General features: G+C 37.5%; 1 protein-coding gene across 1 annotated transcript in view; it reads right to left on the reverse strand.

The window, feature by feature from the left end:
* The window catches only part of SLC2A13 (solute carrier family 2 member 13), a 160,837-nt gene that overhangs the window by 68,981 nt on the left and 71,762 nt on the right, over positions 1–20,094 (reverse strand). Inside the window, exon 4 of the mRNA XM_086473937.1 lies at positions 11,999–12,107. Coding sequence (XP_086330063.1) covers positions 11,999–12,107 — 109 coding nt within the window. The remainder of the gene's footprint in view (positions 1–11,998; positions 12,108–20,094) is intronic.

A 20,094-nucleotide genomic window follows, 5' to 3' on the forward strand; every position in this document is an offset into this window, starting at 1 on the left:
CTAAGGAGGAGACGCTTTCTTATTGCTAAGAATACAGTCCAACTTTTGAATAATACATGCCCTTTAGGTTTTCACAAGTGAGCAAACGTATAATACAAACAAAATCATCTCCGCTTACTACACTGCTGTACCTTAAGGAAAAAAAAATCAAATTGGTCACTGATTGGTGTCTGATTTCCTGATAGGTCTCGAAATAAAAAAAATGGCCTCTGCTAGAGATAACGAAAATGTACAGTTCAATGAACTGATGCATATTAAACATTCACAATTGCATAAGAAATGAATTTTTACAAGATTATTAGAAAGACAATAACATCAGAGAATCTGCTGAAACCAAACTGTGCTCCAGAGCTGTCTAGCCAAATAATACAAACAAACAAACCAACCAGTATTGCTATTTAGGGAACTTTCTCCAGCAATCATTCATGAATGATTTATAAACAACATCACTGTTCTGACTTCATTTCATCACTTAGCTTTACATACGAACAACATGAATGAGATGCATTTAACTGACTTAACAGCTACACTGTGTACATACTAGATATAAAGCAAACACATTTTACTTCACATAATTGCTTTACCATAATTGCTAATATTCAAGCCATATGTTTCAGCAAAGACTTTGCTCCCACCCACGCAGTTCACACATTTCCTCCTGTACAGCCTTGCTGTGAAGTTAATACTGGATTTGTGACATGAGAGTTATTACCAAGGCAACAGATAGAAATCAAGCAGTATTATGATTTCACTACAAGCAAAATGGAGAGTAGAAGCCAAAAGCAAAAAAACTGAGAAAAAATTCTAAAGACACAAATCATTCAATAGATTAAAAAGAAATAGTAGAAAATATCAGTTTGAATACATTTCTTCTTTAAATAAATACTTTACGTTTTCTCCAAAGTGACAGTCCTTCATTATATATATTCTTTCACAACCTGAAGAACTATAGGAATAGATTTTATCATTTATCATCAAAAAAAATCACATTAAGGCAGAACAAAACAAAACAAAAGTACAATCAGCAGGACTGTTAGCTGTTCTACAATGTTTTAATATAAATGTCTCAACATTCTGGCTGGCTTACCACTGCAAATTACATTCATTTTTATGAAAAACTGGGGGTAAAAATTGTGCGCTTGTGCACACAGTCCCTACTGATCAGATTTCACTAAAAATAAAATATGTTCCAAATGAGAAGACAGATAGCAGGATTTCCTTGAAAATAACTTTGTATGTTAATTCCCACACAGTTCTTTGAACATGTGTCTTTTGAACAGGTTATAAAAATAAACAATATTTCCAAATGAAGGTATTACAAGCCTTTGTATTAGTAACATTCAACACAAAACTTAAAAGGAATTTACTTCTGTGAAAGCACTACACTGAAAAGTGCTGATTTATCAAAGACACTTGACTTTGGGTTTTGTTGGAGTTTTTTTAATTAGTTTTTTTTGAAGTGTCAGTTAATACTCAGAAGAATCCTTTTTAATTAATCTGCAACATTTTAAAAATAATTAACCAAACCATCAGACAGACCCTCTAGTAGATGGGTCCAGACTGCGGCTAATAATTTGCTGCTATCATACTATGAGGTTTACTTTTACTCACGCTATTCCATTCTTCAGTATATATTCTTCTATCCAATCACCCAAGACAGAACTCAAAAAAGACAGGAAAAAAGAAAAATATTTCATGTGTAGTTCTTCAATTCATTGAATTAAAGGTCCAGGTTTGGGGAACAAAAAAAAAAAACAACACAAAACCCCCTCAATCAAACAGGTGTTCAGCACCAGATGAATAAACAAAAGACTAATATCTAAAGATTTGTGAAAAGCAAAAAAAAAAAAAATCTTGTGTTTCAAAACAGAATGAGAGCCTATAGTGAAGTGCCCATTACAGTACCTCACATCAGCACCCTGCACCTTCTTCCTCTGCAATTTGAGAAGGTTTTTTTGTTGTTTATTTTTAAACCTGAGCAAAATTATAATGCAAATAAACATCCACCTCAATACCCTTTGATGTGTGTGGCAGTCTCGGATTTTTTAAGGTTGTCTAGGTTTTAGGGGGAGTTGTTTGGTTTTAGTTTATGTTTTTAATAATAAATGGAAACATTATGAGAATTTCTGGAAGAGACGTGGGATGCACAAGTTTCAAGGAAATCATCCTTTTCTTTTATACTTACATTCATCTTCCACTGCATGCCTACTAAATCCAACATCAAGTATGTTTTTTCTAATACATTCTCTATTGTTGTAACAGTTTAAGCAATTAGAAATTATGAGTGCTTCCTACTTCCCTCAAGACAATCTAATGTCTCTAAGCACTAAACTATGTTCTGATAATCATTCTAGATTTTACTTAATTCCATTACCCCTCTTACATAACATCTTGAACTACGTCCCTGATCTTCCTGGTACTCAAACCTTCAAAACTTTTATATCTGAATTAACTATTCTTTGATCTCCAGTACTTAGGATAAGGATGTATCTGTCAAAGCCATCTTCCAAAAGCTCTGACTAGTCAGTTCTGGCAAGCAGCTTCTTAAATAAGATGAACATATTACAGCTTTAGTCTAGTTAACAACTCCATCATGATTCACTGGTTTGGTTTGCATTTTTTTTCCTTTAAGTGGCCTAAAGCCGTGATTTTCTTTTTCTATTTCAAAAGCAATAAGAACACAAAATGCGCAGAGAACTGGCATTAGCAGTGAGAAGCTTCAGCCTGAGGGGGAACCGTGAAGTTTGGTGTATGACACTGCCCAAATAACCCAAGCCACAGGTTTTTGTTTGTTTTACAGTGAATTACAAATCTATACTTTTAAACTGACTCGGATTAATTTCTGGCCATCACACAAGGTCAGCACAACATGAGAAGAAAGATTCACTTTCTTTTAAATGTTATTTTGAAGTGAAAACTTAGCATAGTGTGGGTTTAGTGCTAGCAACACCGATACACAGGTGACTTGCTTTTAATACAGATAGACTCTCTTATTTGTATCCTAAACACCTTCTCACAATTATTTCAACTGATAAATTACAGCCTTTGGAGCTAAACCATTAAACCCTTAAGCTGCTCAGGGTTTTGTAGGCCATCTCCAACAAGCACACACAACAATACTTAAGAAAAAATCTCACTCTTTCAACAAAACTCATAAAGCACAGGAGTTGTCCTCAGAACACAGCAAATGATACATAAACTTTAGCAATATCGTGACAGCCTTAAAAATGTTCAAGTTTACTGAACTGCCTTCTTGTGCCTCAAGTGCAGGATACATCCGGCTAGATCAATCGGTCTGGCAGTTTGCTGGCTTAATGCAAAAACAAAATAAAGGCTAAGTTCTAAATACTCCTCACAGTTCTTGAACATAGGTTTAGAGCTATTTTAAGATGTCCAGCAGCATGACCTGCTATATTTTCTCCCCACCCCTCTCTGACTCTAAATACCAATACTACTACCACCCACGGCCCTCTCATCTGGAAGGACTAGGATTTGTACAGGGCATGTTAATTTACAACTGAAGCAGTCAGCAGCCTGTTTCCTCCCTGTGGAACAAAGAGTTAATTTTTCTTCTCAGAATTGCTGCAGGGCTAATGTTTTGTTTGCTTGTTTGGCTTTAGTTCTTGGATATAGCTATTGGCATCCTGTCATCAACACAATAATGTTTCAGCCACTTCCTAGCAGATTTACTAAGGCACGCTCCCCTTACCAGGTAGTACTCTCTTCTCACATCGGTATTTTCTAATGACTGAGAAGAAACAACAATATCAGAGTAGGGTCTGGAGACACTATGGTCCGACTCCTTGACCTGCATCAAGGGGGGAGGCGAAGGCAAACAGAAAGAAGGAATGGAAAGGATTGACGCTGCCAACTTGGCCATTTCCCAGCTGTTGTAAATAATGCCCACGGTTCCTGTAGACGGCATTTGATGAAAGGGGGTTTAACATTTCTGTTACCTGCTCCACCAGCATCTTAACTGCTGGCTTGTAAACTGCTTCTGCCCAAGCTAAGGCCCCACACTTTAAGTAACACTTTCATCTCAGACTCAGAGCTTGTCCTTTTAACACACAGCCACCGCTTCTCACTTTAGGCTATGTGATAAATTTCCTAACTTAAGAGGACAGACTTCCCCAAAGAAACTAACCGTTCAGTTCAGATCTGCCTATTTACTGAAAAAAAAACCAAAACCCAAAACCCTGTGTTCCAGGGCTTAGAAAATTTATAGCATGAGCTAGTTTCTATGCAAGAAACTAGTGACCAATAAGGATAAGTTGGTGACTACGAGCTCTTTGGAGCTTTTTTTTTAAAAAATTATATTTTATTTTTGATACACTTTATTTTAAAAGAAATAAGCTCAGCTATGATAATAGTACACTGCCTATGGAAAAATGCTTTGCTGAATGCACAAACCTTTCAAAATACCAGAGTCAGGGTTTCATTTTCCTTCAAGTACTATGAAACTGACACAGGCAGCTTCCATAAACTTCTCATTTAAAATATTTTACACTGAGTAATACGAAATTACTTTATTAACTACAATTTGTTCCTCTCAAGAGCTGTTATAAATTAATCATATTACTTCTGTATAGAACATACAATAGAGACATTTGGTGTAATAGGAGAGTCACCCTTCCTAGTGTGTTTGACTAGACTAGACTTCTGTTTAGTTGTTTTTCAAAAAATATTTGCAGTCTATCTAAAAAGCATCTGCATTCTCTAAGTCCAAAGATGCATCTCTCATCTCCACTGAAGTTTTTTACATTATGAATTTGCATGCAGACTATATAAAGCATCTTGCAATATAAAGTAGGGATAACATGGTGAAATGAAGGGTCTCCCAAAAAAATGTTATTTGAAGGATTTATAAACCTAACAAAATATTCAATGTATTATCATCTGAAAAGTAAGTGGACGTGTAATGTATGGTTTCCTTTTGTTTTATTAAACATCTTCTAAAGCCTAAGAGAAAAATGCAAAATTTAAGAGAAAGATAGAACTGGACAGTCTACTTACAAAAAAATACTCATGGATGAAAACATAAGCATGTAGCAGCCTTAATGTTACGGAGTCATCAGGGAAAATTAGACTTGTCAATTACCAAGACTTCTCAATTATCTTGACAACATTACAAAGTTTGTATCTGAAAAAACATTAATGTAATTGTCCCTCCTTCAGTCAGACTTAAAGCACAGTTGGGTCTGAGAGTATTCAAGAACAACTGAGTCTACAAGTTAACTGGTCATGCAAAACTAAAGGCTACATGTCAGTCTGCTTGGTAATTACTGCGGCCCAATTCAAATCTAAGTGGAGGCTACAATAAAAGATATCTTGTTCTTCAGTAACTGCTGTGCAACTTGGATGACATTTTAGCATTGTGTAAGTTTGGGGGTTTGTTTGGGGTTGTTTGGTGGGTTTTGTTTGTTTGTTTGTTTTAAAGTATGCTACTTTTTTTTTGTTTTAAAATGCACAGCCAGAGAACACAATAGAAACATATATAACCTTAAAAAACAATGCCTGAATACAAACCACAAGAAAAATGTGAACCACCATTACTTTTTGCCAGTAGAACTTTTGTTTACAGATCTCAACAACTGTTTTCCAACATCCAAATCAACAGTCAATGCTCTAGCAAAGTCTCATTTCAATGACGAACTTACTCATTATAAATCTGTCAAATCTGTAAATACATTAATTTATTAATTACAAATCTCTCTATGGCTGCTGATGCTGAAAAGAGTAAAGAAGGTTGCTACTACTTCTGCTGTAATTCACAAAACAAGGTATTTATTCAATGACCTTCAACAAAAATAATGAAAGGTTTATCCACAGTCACTATCTTATGCTACCTATTCAGTATTTCATTTCAAGAGTTTAAAAACCAGAATTTAAAGGCAAGTGGCTCAGTCTTGACTTTCACCATCCCTCTGGGGTTTAAAGTCACACACCCCTGTCGAGTAGAAGTACCGAGTGCTGCTACAAGCCCTGATCAGTCCTAAGGCTACAGAGAGGTGCATGCTGTCTCATGCTCACTTCAGCAAACAGAAGCGAAGGTTTACAGCTCCTTGCGGATTCCAGCTCTGCAATTGCTGCACAATAAGACCCAGCCATTAAACCTGGTGGGAAATGTGCTTTGCTTCCAATAAACTCCTCCCTAGCCTCTATTAAACTCCAGAAGTATCTTGGCTTCTTTCCAGTCTCACTCCTGTTCTTTTTCATTCGCATTTACATTCAGTATGACATTTGTTCACATTTCATGTTAATTGTCTCAATATTCTTATCTTCAAACTTTCAATTTCCTCTTGTTACATAAGCTCCTCTTGTCCTCTTTTGTCTTTTCCTTCTTTCTTTTCTCCAGTTTTTTTTTCCTCTTTCATTATTCTGAGCTTTTTTCCTTCTCTGTACAGTATTTTCTTCCACTCCCTGCTTCTTGCCAGCTGGAAAATGATGCTTCTTTTTCTCATCTCATGTCTTTTTGCTCTTTTGTTTGCTTGCACAGATTAAAAAAGGAAGACTGTTAGCGCTCAAAAGCATGTGTGGACCAAATCCAAACACCAACACATTTTCCATGTGGATTCACTTAACTTTTAGGAGATGCAAGGATATCCTAACAATAAAACAACATTTTATTAACTAGGAATAACAGATCACATACATTAGCAAAAATGCAAGCTTAAAAATGCTGCAGGCCATAAGCTCTCCCTGTTGACACATTATACCCCTTTTCTGTTGCAGAAAGCTGTTCTAACACAATATAAAAAGATAACGGCAAATTATGAAATTAGCATCCCATCAAGCTTAGTGTTTCAAATGCAGAACAAAATACTTTGTTTGGCTTTCATCAAGTCTACTTAAAGTTTAATGAGAATAAGAATAATCAAGATCATACAGCTGCCTCTTCAATCTTTTCTCAGCCTGTGTGAACGTCCATCAGCTCACTCAAAACTCGCAAGTCCCCAAAAAAGCAGCAGAAACTCCAGCACCGGCCAGACTACCTATATGCAGTTCTGACAACACAACATTGAACTCTCTCCGACTATGGTTAAATTACTATTCAAGATAACTTAGGATTTTTTCCAAAAGCTTTCTTCCCCATGGTCTTTTTTTGACAGCAATGAAGCTGCACAGTAGCAGAAATGTTTTCAGAAGTCCTTGTACTGCAGGGACATGTACATAGCCTATAGCCATGTACTCTATTGATGTTTTGCACCAAACAATCTGAAATAGCCAAATCTTTCAAATCCCCCTTCCTCCCACCCCACAAAGAAAGGAATTTCTTCCTTTTTTTTTCGCTTTTTTTAAATTTAAAAAAAAAAAAAAATAAAGAAAGAAAAGAAAAGAAAGTGATGGGAAAAATTAGCTTCAAGTTTTACATTAAAATGGTTCTCCACCCCCAAGTTTTAACTATGGCCCACTGTGGGCTTGAAAATATCTGCACACCACTGTTTTAAGGAAATTCTGGGATATGTTACTGTTAAAAGGTTAATGTATAGAAACTTCTCTCCTAGAATATAACTTCCTTCACAGGGCCTTTTTCAGCCTCCTGTCAGCCAGATCTATGACTCCAGGCTTGAAACAGTGAGCTTCCGTTTTCAAGATGAGAAAACACAAGAATGATAAGAAACTGAAAAGCTAAACCATTTCAGACCTGCTCACATGAGTGTGAGATGCTTGCCTAAATTATACGACTTTACCTTTTACAGGTGAGTTAAGCTGGCAAAAGGCACGACAAAAAGGAAACATTTTTTCCTACTCCAGGCACTCTGTCAAACAGCAGTGGTACCCTTGTTCTTAGGAAAAAAAAAGGAATCAAAGCAATAGGTCACTGAACTTTATTCTTTTACTGACTAAATTTATCACACTAGAATCTGCTCCTGTGAGAGTCACAATCTCCTTAGCCTATTTTTACATTTTGCTTCTCTTTTAGATCCACCTCCTCAATGCAAAGGTTGCTCTGCATGCTGTTCCCACCAGTTCAGTAACATCCTGTTCGTGACGAGAGTTTCTGGTTCCTCACGGCTGGATGTTACGCACTTACGTGGCTGATTCAGATACAATACAAAAATATTTCTAAGCAAAAACTAGATCAGTTTATCACACAAGATGGACAGAGCACAGTCCTCAACAATTCTTAGAAACTTTCTTCTAGTTTTCCTGTCCCCATCCTCAAGAGAAATCCAACTACACATGGACTTCGTTGCTCTCTTTGGTTTCACTACTGATATCCAATTTTTAATCAGAAAATATAACATATTTCTGAACTCCTAAGCATGGAAGCTCTAAATTTTTGTTGTTGTCTCCATGTGTTTCTTGTAGGTATTCTTCTGCTTTTTAGGATCTCTTCTATTACTGGCTACACTCAGTGATTATTTTTAGACCCCTGCAAAATTCCTCTATATAATTTCCTACCTCTAGCACCCATATTTTTTGATTCAAACTTTTGTTTTCTTAGATAGAAGAGTTACTCAGCAAAGCATACACAAATTGGTGAAGTATTAAATTTTGCAACTGTTTTCTTCCTTATATTTTCATTTCACTTTCCTGGTTTGGGGTTTTTGTAATGAGTTTTTCAGACACACACAAAGTCAATCCTATAGCCTCAATTTCTTACAGTAAAATACAAGATTTCACAAATTATTTTATATTAGAAATAGTGGAAAGCCTTAAGCCAGAACATTAGAAGAAGTCAGGGCCCATCATGGATGCTGCCATGTTAACTGGTCGCCATGTAGAAGAGTACCATGGAAATATGTAAGGAGAAAGGGGGCAACCAGAGGCTAAATTCTCTGCCAGGGAAAGCAACAGCAAGTCAGGGTCATCAGCCTCTTCTCCTACAGCCTAGAAAGGGGTATACCAAGAAAAAGAGGATTCACAACAGCACCATAGTTACACTGAACACCAACCACGAAAACATTTTTGTGACTGTTTTTGGTAAATGAGTTTGCAAAAATCACTGAAGGGAAGTCCACACAATCCTACAACCTCCGACCATAACCAATGCCTAGTTTACTGCTGCAACAGAACAGCAATCCCAGAATGACACAACTAAACATTATAGAGAGGAAAGTAGGGCTTAGAGAGTTAATACAATCTGACAATTCCTTAAGGTACCATTGAATTACTGCATTAAAAAGCAATCATCAATTTCTACATAAGACAGTTGCTTACTTATATTTGAAAAATGTCCTTTCATAGGAGAATGTTTGTCTTGCGTAACTGATAACTAAAAATTTAGTTATAGTGGATTATTAAAAAAACCTGGATATTGCAAAACAGTTTACAAGCAGTTCCTTAACAACAGTGCCTTCATGTGTTTATTATAGGCATTTTCTTATTTTAAAGCTAAGATTCAACTATGTTTATAGTTGTAATTCTGTCCTCCTACACATCCACAAGCAAATTAGGTCAATTCCAAGCTATTTGTAAAACCTCCTACATGGAAAGGAGTTTGAGATTTTAAAAAATATGAAGTTTAAAATAAACAAAGTCAACCTACCAGTGTCATAAACCTTTTCTGTTCTAGCCTAATAAGGCATCCTAAAGTAGTAAGAACTGAAATGTGAGAATGGCTGTCCTTGGCCAGAGGCTGCATCCACATCATGTTTAATAACATTATTAAAATGTTTATTATTTAACTAACTTCTAAACCTATTTCTACATTTGGCATCTGTAACATCCTGTGGCAATGAGTTCCACTACGTAATTATGTGTTACATGAAAAAATGTTTATTTCAAACCTACTGCTGGGTAAGAGCTAGGAGTCATCAAAACTATCTTACAAGAAATGATGAATAATCACGCTCTCCCGATCTTCTCCACAGCATTAGTAGCTTTATACACCTCTTGCATTCCTTCTGAACTCATTTCTTTTCCAAGCTGCAGAGTCCTAACCATCCTGTCCAAATACAGGTATCTCCTTCCCCATACAGAACCTGGTTTATCCTTGATAAAAGAAAGGACATCAGCAACTGTCTGCACTGTTCCAGACAGGTCATGGATGTCATCATGATGTTTGTACAGAACTATAATGCAACTTCAAGACCTCTTTTTTGAGAAGTAATAATTTAGACTGCCATGCATCTTAGTTAGCCAGTTCTCTCCCGCAGGCTTTATTGTATAATATTGTTTAGTTAATGCACTTGCCATTTTACTGATTTGTTATCTTGTATTATCTTCCCACAACTGTTCATGTTCACAGATTTGGGGGTCTTAATATCATGAATGGTATCTGAGTACAGGCTCTTATTGTGCTGTTTGGCCCCTTTCACAGACTTATTAAAGCAGCAAAGATCTCCACATAGATCCCTGTAGGAGTCTGCTCTTGGCTGGTGCTAACACATCTTTTAGTCTTACCCTTTTTTTTCCTATCTTAAAAAGTGATTAACCTGAGAGGGATTCTCTCCTACTTTTTACTACCTACAAACTGACCATACGGTTTCTTCAAGAAACTCTGGCAGTAGCTGTCACGGGCCAGGATGGTTAGTTCATATGGGATATATAGTTCCAACATGACCATGAACTCACACTCAACCAATCTGCAAGCTATAAGCTGTCTACATCATGTTGGCTCTTCTTTATTATTTTGTATTCTCCATGTACATGTTCATTTTTCGTATTTATAAACACACATCATCTCATTTGATTCTATGACAGTTTTAATGAATTTTGATAAGGACAGAAATAAAACTTTCTGGGCTGTAGCTTCATGCAGATAATGTTACATTTCCAAATTCAGTGATTATGTATTCAAACTACTCCAGACCTGTTGGGTGTACCCTGATTAGTCCAGGCAATTTGTTACCATTCATTTTAATCAGCCTCTTCTAAAAGTTCTTCCCCTAACACTTGAATTTGAAACAGACCATCTAAAACATCCAAAGTAAACTCCAGTGCAGGAAGCTTTATATACCCTCTGTAATTAACACAAATGCAAAAAGAGTCTTTGTAAGATCTATGTTCTGTTAGTGTTCTCACAACATCTCGATCCTTACTAGGTGTAGAGACTAATAGGTCTCTTGCTTCTGATGTGCCTGAAGAATTTCCAAAACATCTTTCTGTGTCTGTCTTCTGGTTTCCACACGTAACTTACCAGTTTTGCATCCAAACATTTCCCACATTTGGTTACAATTTCTACTTTATAAAGTCTCTCTCTACCTGTTACAGGTTTCCCTCCTTTGCAATTTAACAATATTGAGATTGGGGTTTTTCTCCCCTTGTGATAGATGGCAGATATTTAACATTTAATATGGTAGCTCTTGATATCACTAAAAGCTTTATCCTTTCAGCTCCCTTTTAATAATTTCTTAACAAGCTTGCTTCCTTAAACATAGTTCTCCTGTAAGATGTTACTGCCATATATTTTACACTTGCTTTTAAAAGAGTAAGGAAACGTATTCGTTATGGCTACTCTTGCAGGACAGCTCAACAGTAATTTCATCTTAAACTAGGTATTGTGTGCTGCACATTTATCAAGAGCTACTCCCCTTGTGAGCTGGTAGCTTATCAGAAAACCCAATATATTGTTCTTCACCTCTGCATTTACTGAGTCCTCATAACAGAACCATCTAATAACAGGAAATGCATCTTCCCTCAGTATCTTACCTCCTTTAGCACTTCACAGTAATCTTCCATCATATTTACAGTCAACAGTTTAACCCTCACTGTATTTTGATCTATTTGTACACAAATTCAAACTGTAAGTTACTTTCTTGTCTAGACATACGTAGCTTTGACCGTAAACCCTAACATATAATAAGGCGTCTTCCAGAGTACAGTTTGCATTCTCATCTCTATATAAATGTTCGTCCTTACACTAACACCCTCTTGTACCGATTTTCTGAGACACCAAGTACGTCAATATCGGGATTTCAAACCAGCATTCCAGCTTTCACACTCAATTTTTCACATTTCAGATTTTGTCCAGAAGCCCATCTACAACTGCTCCTGACCTAATTGCCCTTTTCTTATACTTTATAAAGAGAAGCAAGCAGTAAATACATACATGACGGTGTTAATCCCTGACAGTTGTTGAAACATCTGCAGACCACAACCCACAATTAAGGCTCTTCGAGTTGGAGGGTATGTTAGCATTCTGCAGATCACAGGTCCAGCTTAAAAAAAAAAAACAAAACAACAACAACAAAAGAATACATAATCGTTCTTAAGTGATCGCTATCAAGACAATGTTCCCAGGCATAACAGGCTTTGCACCTCAGTTTCAAACAAACTTGGATTATTTCAATTATTTTTTAACAACTTGATCATTTCAGTTCTGCTTTTCTGCACTGTACTACAAAGATGATTTTCAAAGCCCAAGCAAAAAAAGGAAACAATTTTTGTACACAGCATATACTACTGGTGGCAAATGCAATCTCTCCTTTATCTGCTAATAGATTGTGCATCTGCTGCAACCGAATGTACAAGGTCGTTACAAAATATCATTGTCTCCTTTCTAAAAGCTCTCACTTTATTGAGAAGTTACTTCAGAAATGCCATTACTCATTGCTCGGATCTGGATCTTGCAGATAAAATGTTGTCTCTTGTCCCTCAAAGACCCAGTTTCCACAAACCAGCTGCAAGTGCAGGTAATTTGAAGGTATGGGATAGATCCATTCTGCACAGCTGTGAGGCCAGCAGAGAGAGCATAAATTAATTACTTTTTTTCCATACTTTTGATAGCAAAGGTATGAGGCTGCATTCAAAAATCAGAAAGTAGTTTCTCAATAAAGAGAAAAACAAAAATTTCTGGCAAACAGATAAAGTTTTCTTCTCTGTTAATAACAATTTTAAATTTTCTAAGTATCCTATAAAAACAAAAGTAATACAGAAAGCTATATGAAATCAGGCAAAAATTTAAAATACTTGAGACTGTTATTTACTTGAATTTCTTTCTGCCCAGAGTGGTGTTTGGGCTGTACATTTTATACATCTTATCACATCCGGTATACCCACGTAGAGGACCTAATATACATCACAATATGTATAATTCAAAATAGTTGCCACTAAAAAAAAAGGGAGGTGTGTGTGAAGAGGATCTATGTTTTTACATTTTCAAAGTCTTCCTGAACATACAGAAAATATTGAATGTATTAATTCAGAATAAAAGCTTATATCGGTCTATTAGCAAAGACTGATTGACATGCACAGTTCCAACTTCAGAAATCTGTGAACAGTTTCAAAAGTAGAACTCAAGAACGGGGTTTAGATAACATTTTCTTCATTGAAAGATAATCAGACCTGCCTAAGAAAAACTTATTTTCATTTAAAAATTATGGTATTTCTAATTCATATCTCAATTGTATCATCACTTAACTTTGCTTCTTTATTATTAACAGCAGAATGCAGACTGATAAATTCTCCAACTGGTTCCCAAGTAACATTAACATTCAGACAGCACCCAGTCCCACCTGTCCTGCCATGCAGCTACCTTCAAAATGTCTCCGACCAAAATCAACTGACAGATAAATCAATTCAATCTATACATCTGGTAAGATATTCTCAGCAAGACACATGACATCACTAGGCAGATGAGTATATCAAAGTGTTCAGCAGTCAAAGTGGCAATTCCTTAGTGGAAAAACAACAAAACCAGTGCTCGTTGCTGGCTAGGAACAATCCAGAGCTCAGACATACTCTTGGATTTCTCCTTGATTCCAAGCTTCACAAAGAAAAAAAAGATTTACTAACAAATGCAACTATGAACCTTAATTGAAGAACAACAGCCCACAGGTTTTCATACTTGGCATCATGCCTGAGCACGGAGGCTTTGGGCTCAAAAACCTTTATCTGGTAACTGATTCTGCAGCATCTGTTGTGAACCCAGGCTGCTGAATGTCTATGAGAGATCTTCATAAACTTCCTATAAAGTCCTTAACAGAGTTCAAAATCCATCTTTATCCTCAAAGGACCTTACAGCCAACCTAAATCTTGAAGTCCACCATCAATGACTATGCTCATCGAATAAGCTGGAACCCTACAGCAGGGGCTTGTTAGGAAAGAAAGCAGAAATGTCCTAAGGAACTGATGTAAGGTTTTTAACAATTCCTGATCCACTCAGCTATCTGATGAAAGTTACATAAAACTATTTACAACACAGCATTGCACAAAACAATTGGAAAGAAGGCATTAAAACAAATAGCTAGAAATTAAAGCAGCTGTTCTCAGACAATGGCTTGCAACTCGGAAGGAGTCATGAACTCTCAATGAAACTTCATCACGCAAATCGGTTTGTAAGCCTGAAGTGGGGCCCTGCAGAAATTTTAAGACCATGTAGTAAAGTTTCATAGAACCATATCACAGAATCACAGAATGGTTTGGGTTGGAAGGGACCTCAAAGATCATCTAGTTCCAACCCCCCCGCCATGTCATGGACACCTTCCACTAGACCAGGTTGCTCAAGGCTCCATCCAACCTGGCCTTGAATACTTCCAGGGATGGAGCATCCACAACTTCCTTAGGCAACCTGTTCCAGTGTCCCACCACCCTCAGGGTGAAGAACTTCTTCCTTGCATCTAGTCTAAACCTGCCCTCTCCCAGCTTCCAACCGTTACCCCTCATCCTATCACTGCAGGCCCTTGTAAAAAGTCCCTCCCTGGAGCCTTCTCTTCTCCAGGCTGAACAAGCCCAACTCTCTCAGCTTCTCCTCAAAGGGCAGGCGCTCCAAGCCTCTGACCATCTTGGTAGCCCTCCTCCGGACTCGCTCCAACAGCTCCATGTCTTTCTTGTCTTGGGGGCTCCAGAGCTGGATGCAGTATTCCAGGTGGGGTCTCACAAGAGCAGAGTAGAGGGACAGAATCACCTCCCTCAAGCTGCTGGCCACGCTTCTTTTGATGCAGCCCAGGATACAGTTGGCTTTTTGGGCTGCAAGCGCACACTGTTGGCTCATGTTCATCCTGTCATCCACCAGCACCCCCAAGTCCTTCTCCCCAGGACTGCTCTCAGTCCACTCATTGCCCAGCCTGTATCTGTGATTAGGATTGTCTCAACCGAGGTGCAGGACCTTGCACTTGGCCTTGTTGAACTTCATGAGGTTGGCCTGGGCCCACCTCTCCAGCCTGTCAAGGTCTCTCTGGATGGCCTCCCTTCCCTCCAGCGTGTCGACCTCACCACACAACTTGGTGTCACGAGCAAACCTGCTGAGGGTGCACTTGATGTCACTGTCCATGTCGCCAGCAAAGATTTAGACCTTTACTTTAGACTTCAGACCTTTAGAGCATCCAGTCAGCTAAACTCAGTAAGTACTTGGATTTTTTTCAGACTTCTGATTAATTGTACCAAAAAATGATGCTAAAAATAATCATACTGATTCAAGTCAGAGATTTAAAAGTTTCACTCCAAATCTGTACCATGGCAACCGCACACATCAATAGGCATACACAAAATTAAAGGATTTTCTTTCATAAAATTCACAGCTTTCAGGTTTACAAACCAATAAATGGAATGAAAGAAATAAAAGAAATCGTTAATCCCTATATTAAAGGAGCTTTACAAACTCCACTAAAAAACCCAAAGGACTTTCACTGTGAGGTAGTGTTTTTAAAACAGAAAATGAGTGTGAAACTTTTTATTAGAATTATCTAGCCCTAAAACTAACTATACTACTTTTGCGTTTTCCTATCATCAATCCTGCCATCCATCTTCTGTTGAGTTCTTACATTACAGCCTTCTTAAAAATAAACAACTCTAGGCAAAACATGGCTGTTATTAACAGAGAATGGGTCTAAAGTAAATGAAAACCAAAAAAAGTTTTCAGAATTAAATACATTTTTCTTCTGAAAATAAGTTCTCTGAAAATTGAAATTGTACTTCAGAAGCTTCTGATAACCATTAAATCTGCTGTTAGTTATTACAATAGATTACAATAGCACCAAACAATAAAGTCATTAAATCTTTAAAAAATGGAGCAACTTAATTGCTCACAGAACTAGAAGGAAACAGATGATGCAAAATATGATCATAAAAAAACAAACATTCTGCATCTTTTACAAAGAAAAAAATAGTTACTTGTCTCCAAAAGTCACTATTTTTTGTTTACGATACTTCTTCTTTAATTGCTGCTGTTTTCTCTTCAGCTAGATTTAGAAACATTCCTGCTTTTGAAACATTTCATTTGAACTTGAGAAACCACTGAGATGTTTGTCTTCCTTCTTCTAATCTATGAATAAAATTGAAGTCAAAAGGATAAGACCTCCTAATGTCATGATTCATTTAATGAGACTAGATTTGGTTGGACTTTGTGCTGTGGTTTCAGATAATTACTTTATCTGAAGTAAATTTCCTTAATGCATATGTTTACAAGGGTTCAAATTATGCTACAGTAAAGGGCAGATGAAGCTTGCCCTAGTGAGAGTGCAAAATGGCTGCAATAAAGAGCAATGGAAAAATAAGGATACTGCTGTTGTAGAAGGTGACATTACATGAAGCGATGAGAATGAAATGGATTGCTGTGGTCTAACCGGCTTTTTCTTAGCCTGGTCTAAACTGTCTACCTAAACATTCACCCTCATAAGCAAAAGGCAAAAATAGGATTTGGAAGTCTGGCTTCACATCCAAAAAAGCTTTATTAGCTTACACTGAGTGAGACAGAGAGGGAGGAGCTGTTCTCGTCAAACGTTACTTCTGGAAAGCGGGTGATGCTTTCCAAACATTACATTTGACAAGTGGTTATCTGAAACTTTTAACGCCAGCTTCCTGTATTTTAGCTGTTATTCTTATTACTAGGCACAACCCACAAGCAAGTTAGATTTAGAAACTGTCAATCACCTGGTAAGACATTTTGATTTTCCCCTGTAGGTAAGAAGGATTGTATTGCAGTCATAGGAGCTTGGGTGTGATCCACTGCCAACTAAAAGATATAGATACTTTTCAAAAACAACAAAACAAACAAATCTATTTCTGAAAGGAGTTTAAACAATGAAAGCTAAAAAGCAGAAGAATGGGTATTAATGATGTCTCAGCGTTTCCTTCTGAAAATGTACTGCATACACTTCCAGAGATATAAAAATATTGTAGATAGACATAAAGGCAACCTAAAAAACCCCCAGCAAATGCAGGAAGACATCTGGTGCCTGGAAACCTTGCGATTCCCCCATCCTTCAAATTATTAGTACAATACTTGGCCAAATTTCACAGTCAGGAAACCATGGTTAGAGACTAGGCTCTGCCAAAGTCATTTGCAGGTTAACATTCTTTTGTGAGCTAATCCAGGTAACAGCTTGTACCAACAGCTTAAAACTATGCAGGGGTCTTGCCAGCATTTTGTGTTCTTGCTGTAGAGGAGTGTTTCCAAAAAGGCAGGCTTAGCCAAGCAACAACACAGTCATTCGTTGGTTGGCATCAATTAAGCTTAACCTTCAGACTAGTTTGTCAGACCCGTTTCTTGTCCTAATGCCAGTCAATACCCTCTCTTCCATCCAGATAAATCTTCAAAGAACCAGTCTACACTTAGAAATGGGACAAAAAAAAAAAAAAAAAAAAAAAAAAAAAGACACTTCGAGCTGGTGATCTGGATAACAGAAGACAGACACGGGAACAATTTCTCTGTTTTGTCTTTCCTTACAAAATTACAGCTTCCAGCCCAGCTTTCTCTGCATCATCTGCACAACATTCCTCCACCTAAGACAATGCCTCTAAAGCACTTAGAGCTAGCTATTATTTTCTGCACATGAATGCTATACTAACCCAAATACCTTTTCCTTCTCCTAGCCTATTACATGATTATTTTCTGAAAGTATCAACGTCATTCATTTTTCCTTTTTGTTTTTTATTAAATTGTGATTTTTACCAAATCAGAAGAAAATAGAAGTAGCTTTAGGATCAAAATTGCATTACTTATTCTAAGATACAAAACAATTTTACCTCAGTACCAAGGTCGTCCCCACTGTCTCACAATGTTTCCAGTAACATCAGAAGAACCACTCCCAGCACAAGAGAAAACTTCCTATGTCATATAGAGCTCTAACCCTTTGAGAAAGCTGAAAAGGTTGCTTGCTTGAGTCCTTTTTTTTTTTTTTTCCTTCTACAGCATAGCCACCCCATCAGCCAAGAATGAGACCATCAGCTTGCCTAATAATTGAGTGGTTGTATTTTTCAGTTTTCCACAGCAAATACATCCAATGGAGTAACAAGACAGCCTGTTCTAAAAGCAAATAAAAGCTAATTGGACATAACCACTTCAGTTCCAGGGAATTAGGTAGTGCAAGTTTTTCCACACCTAGATGAACTGAAAGGGGTTTCTTGTTTGCTCAGGAAACACAGATTTCAAATAAGTGCTTCCTCCAAATGATCTTTTTAATCCACACATTGAGAACAGAAGCACTAAGAATGAAGATTTGTTTTGTTTTGTTTTGACAGCAAGTTGAGTTGGTCTTTTGGGAATCTTGAAAATAAAGTAATTTTCTTTTATCTGCAAAAGGAAAAAAAAAATTTCCCTTGATACCACATTCTTTGATATAAAGCTTTGGTGACGGAAAATCCATATGACTGAGTACTCACACATAGGTGGCAGCAGTTAAGAATACCTTTGAATAGGACAAGAAGCAGTGGCACACAGGGAAGCAAAAGAAGGAGTGCATTTTGGCTCTGTATGACACGTCCTTTATAGAAAACAGAAACCACAGTAATGAAGTCCTTGAAAGCTGGAGGAACCATGACGGAACAGGTAACAGAGGAAAGTGGCCGTTTATACAATGCCAATGGGAGCTGAGAGAAGTGGCCACAATGACCCCCAAGAGTCTGTACGGGTGGAAGAGGGACCCCAGCGTGGTACTGTCAGACCTGTGGAGTGGGGGAACGAGGGAGGGGAGGGGAAGGTTTACCTCTTTCTTTGAGAGGAAAGCTGGGGCAGGGACAGGGGAAAGCAAGGATCACATTGCACTTTCCTTCTAGCTGTGGCAAGGACCTTGGAAATAAAGCAATGGGTATTAAGGCAGACTTGTGCATGCCCGCAGCCTGCAATGTTGTTTTAGCAAACATTTCTTTTCATGGTCTGCTCTAGAACCCCGTCACACAGGAAACAGGAATGTGACCCTCACTTAAAGCTGGAGAAAGCAGATGAGGCAAGATAAGGTGATGCAGGTAGCATTGTGCAGGTACAACCAAAATAAGCCAAGTGTTGTAACACCCTGAAGAGCTTCCCGCTCCACTCTCTCATCAAACAATGCAGTGCAGCGCAGAGCATGTAGCAATCTGGAATTAGAAAGCTTTTTTTCGTTTTAAGTTGAGGAAAGACACTGAAAAGAAAATTGCACTCACGGCAGTTTCAGAGTGCTTCCCTCCCCACCCCTTTTTTTCCTCTGTGTGTTGTGGTGGTGGTGGTTTTTCAATTAAAGACCACCAAAAAAGCTGATGACTCAGAGTTCCCTCCAACCCAACCAGGAACCTAGTCTCAAGCTGATCTTCCCAGCTGTTACTGTATTAACACCCATACAGATATTGTATTTTATTTCCTGGACAACAAACTTCAAGCCTTACTTTTTTTTCAATTTTTTCCTGCCAAAAAAAAAAATTAAAAAAATCTTACTTTAGTGATAGTATTTTTTCCCCCTCTATCCCTTGTTTCCAAATGAGATAACCCTGTTCCTGCCCTAAGTCAGTAGTTTAACAGTGAAAACAGATTTCTACTCCTTGCCCTCCAAAAGAATGAGACACAGGGACATATTCCCAGGAGGGAAGGGAAAAAAAGGAAATTTAATAAAACTGAGAAAGGAGCCTGGAGGTCTATGAAAGTCTCCATGGGAACTTAAGGATACAATCTGTTAATAAGTCTCAAGAAAATGCTTCAAAATTTTTTCATTTTTTTTTTTAACTGAAGCATTTAAACTTGAGCACAAAGTTGATTTCAACTGCAGACAGAAGGACAGATACACACTTAAACATTTCATTGAATGCAGCCTAAGATCATACCTTATCTGAGAGTACTAGCTAATTTACTACATTTTAGTTAGTATTAACCGTCTTATATTGGAAACACAAAAGCCTCCAAGATGACCATTACCACTCAACAACATCATGTTTTTCAGTAGAGAAGGCAAACCACATCCTGGGATGAGGAGCAGAAGCATTGCCAGCAGGTCAAGGAAGCAGTTCTTCCCCTCTACC

The sequence above is a fragment of the Leptosomus discolor genome, chromosome 1 (genome assembly GCF_034619465.1).
Source record: "Leptosomus discolor isolate bLepDis1 chromosome 1, bLepDis1.hap2, whole genome shotgun sequence".
Taxonomy (NCBI): domain Eukaryota; kingdom Metazoa; phylum Chordata; class Aves; order Leptosomiformes; family Leptosomidae; genus Leptosomus; species Leptosomus discolor.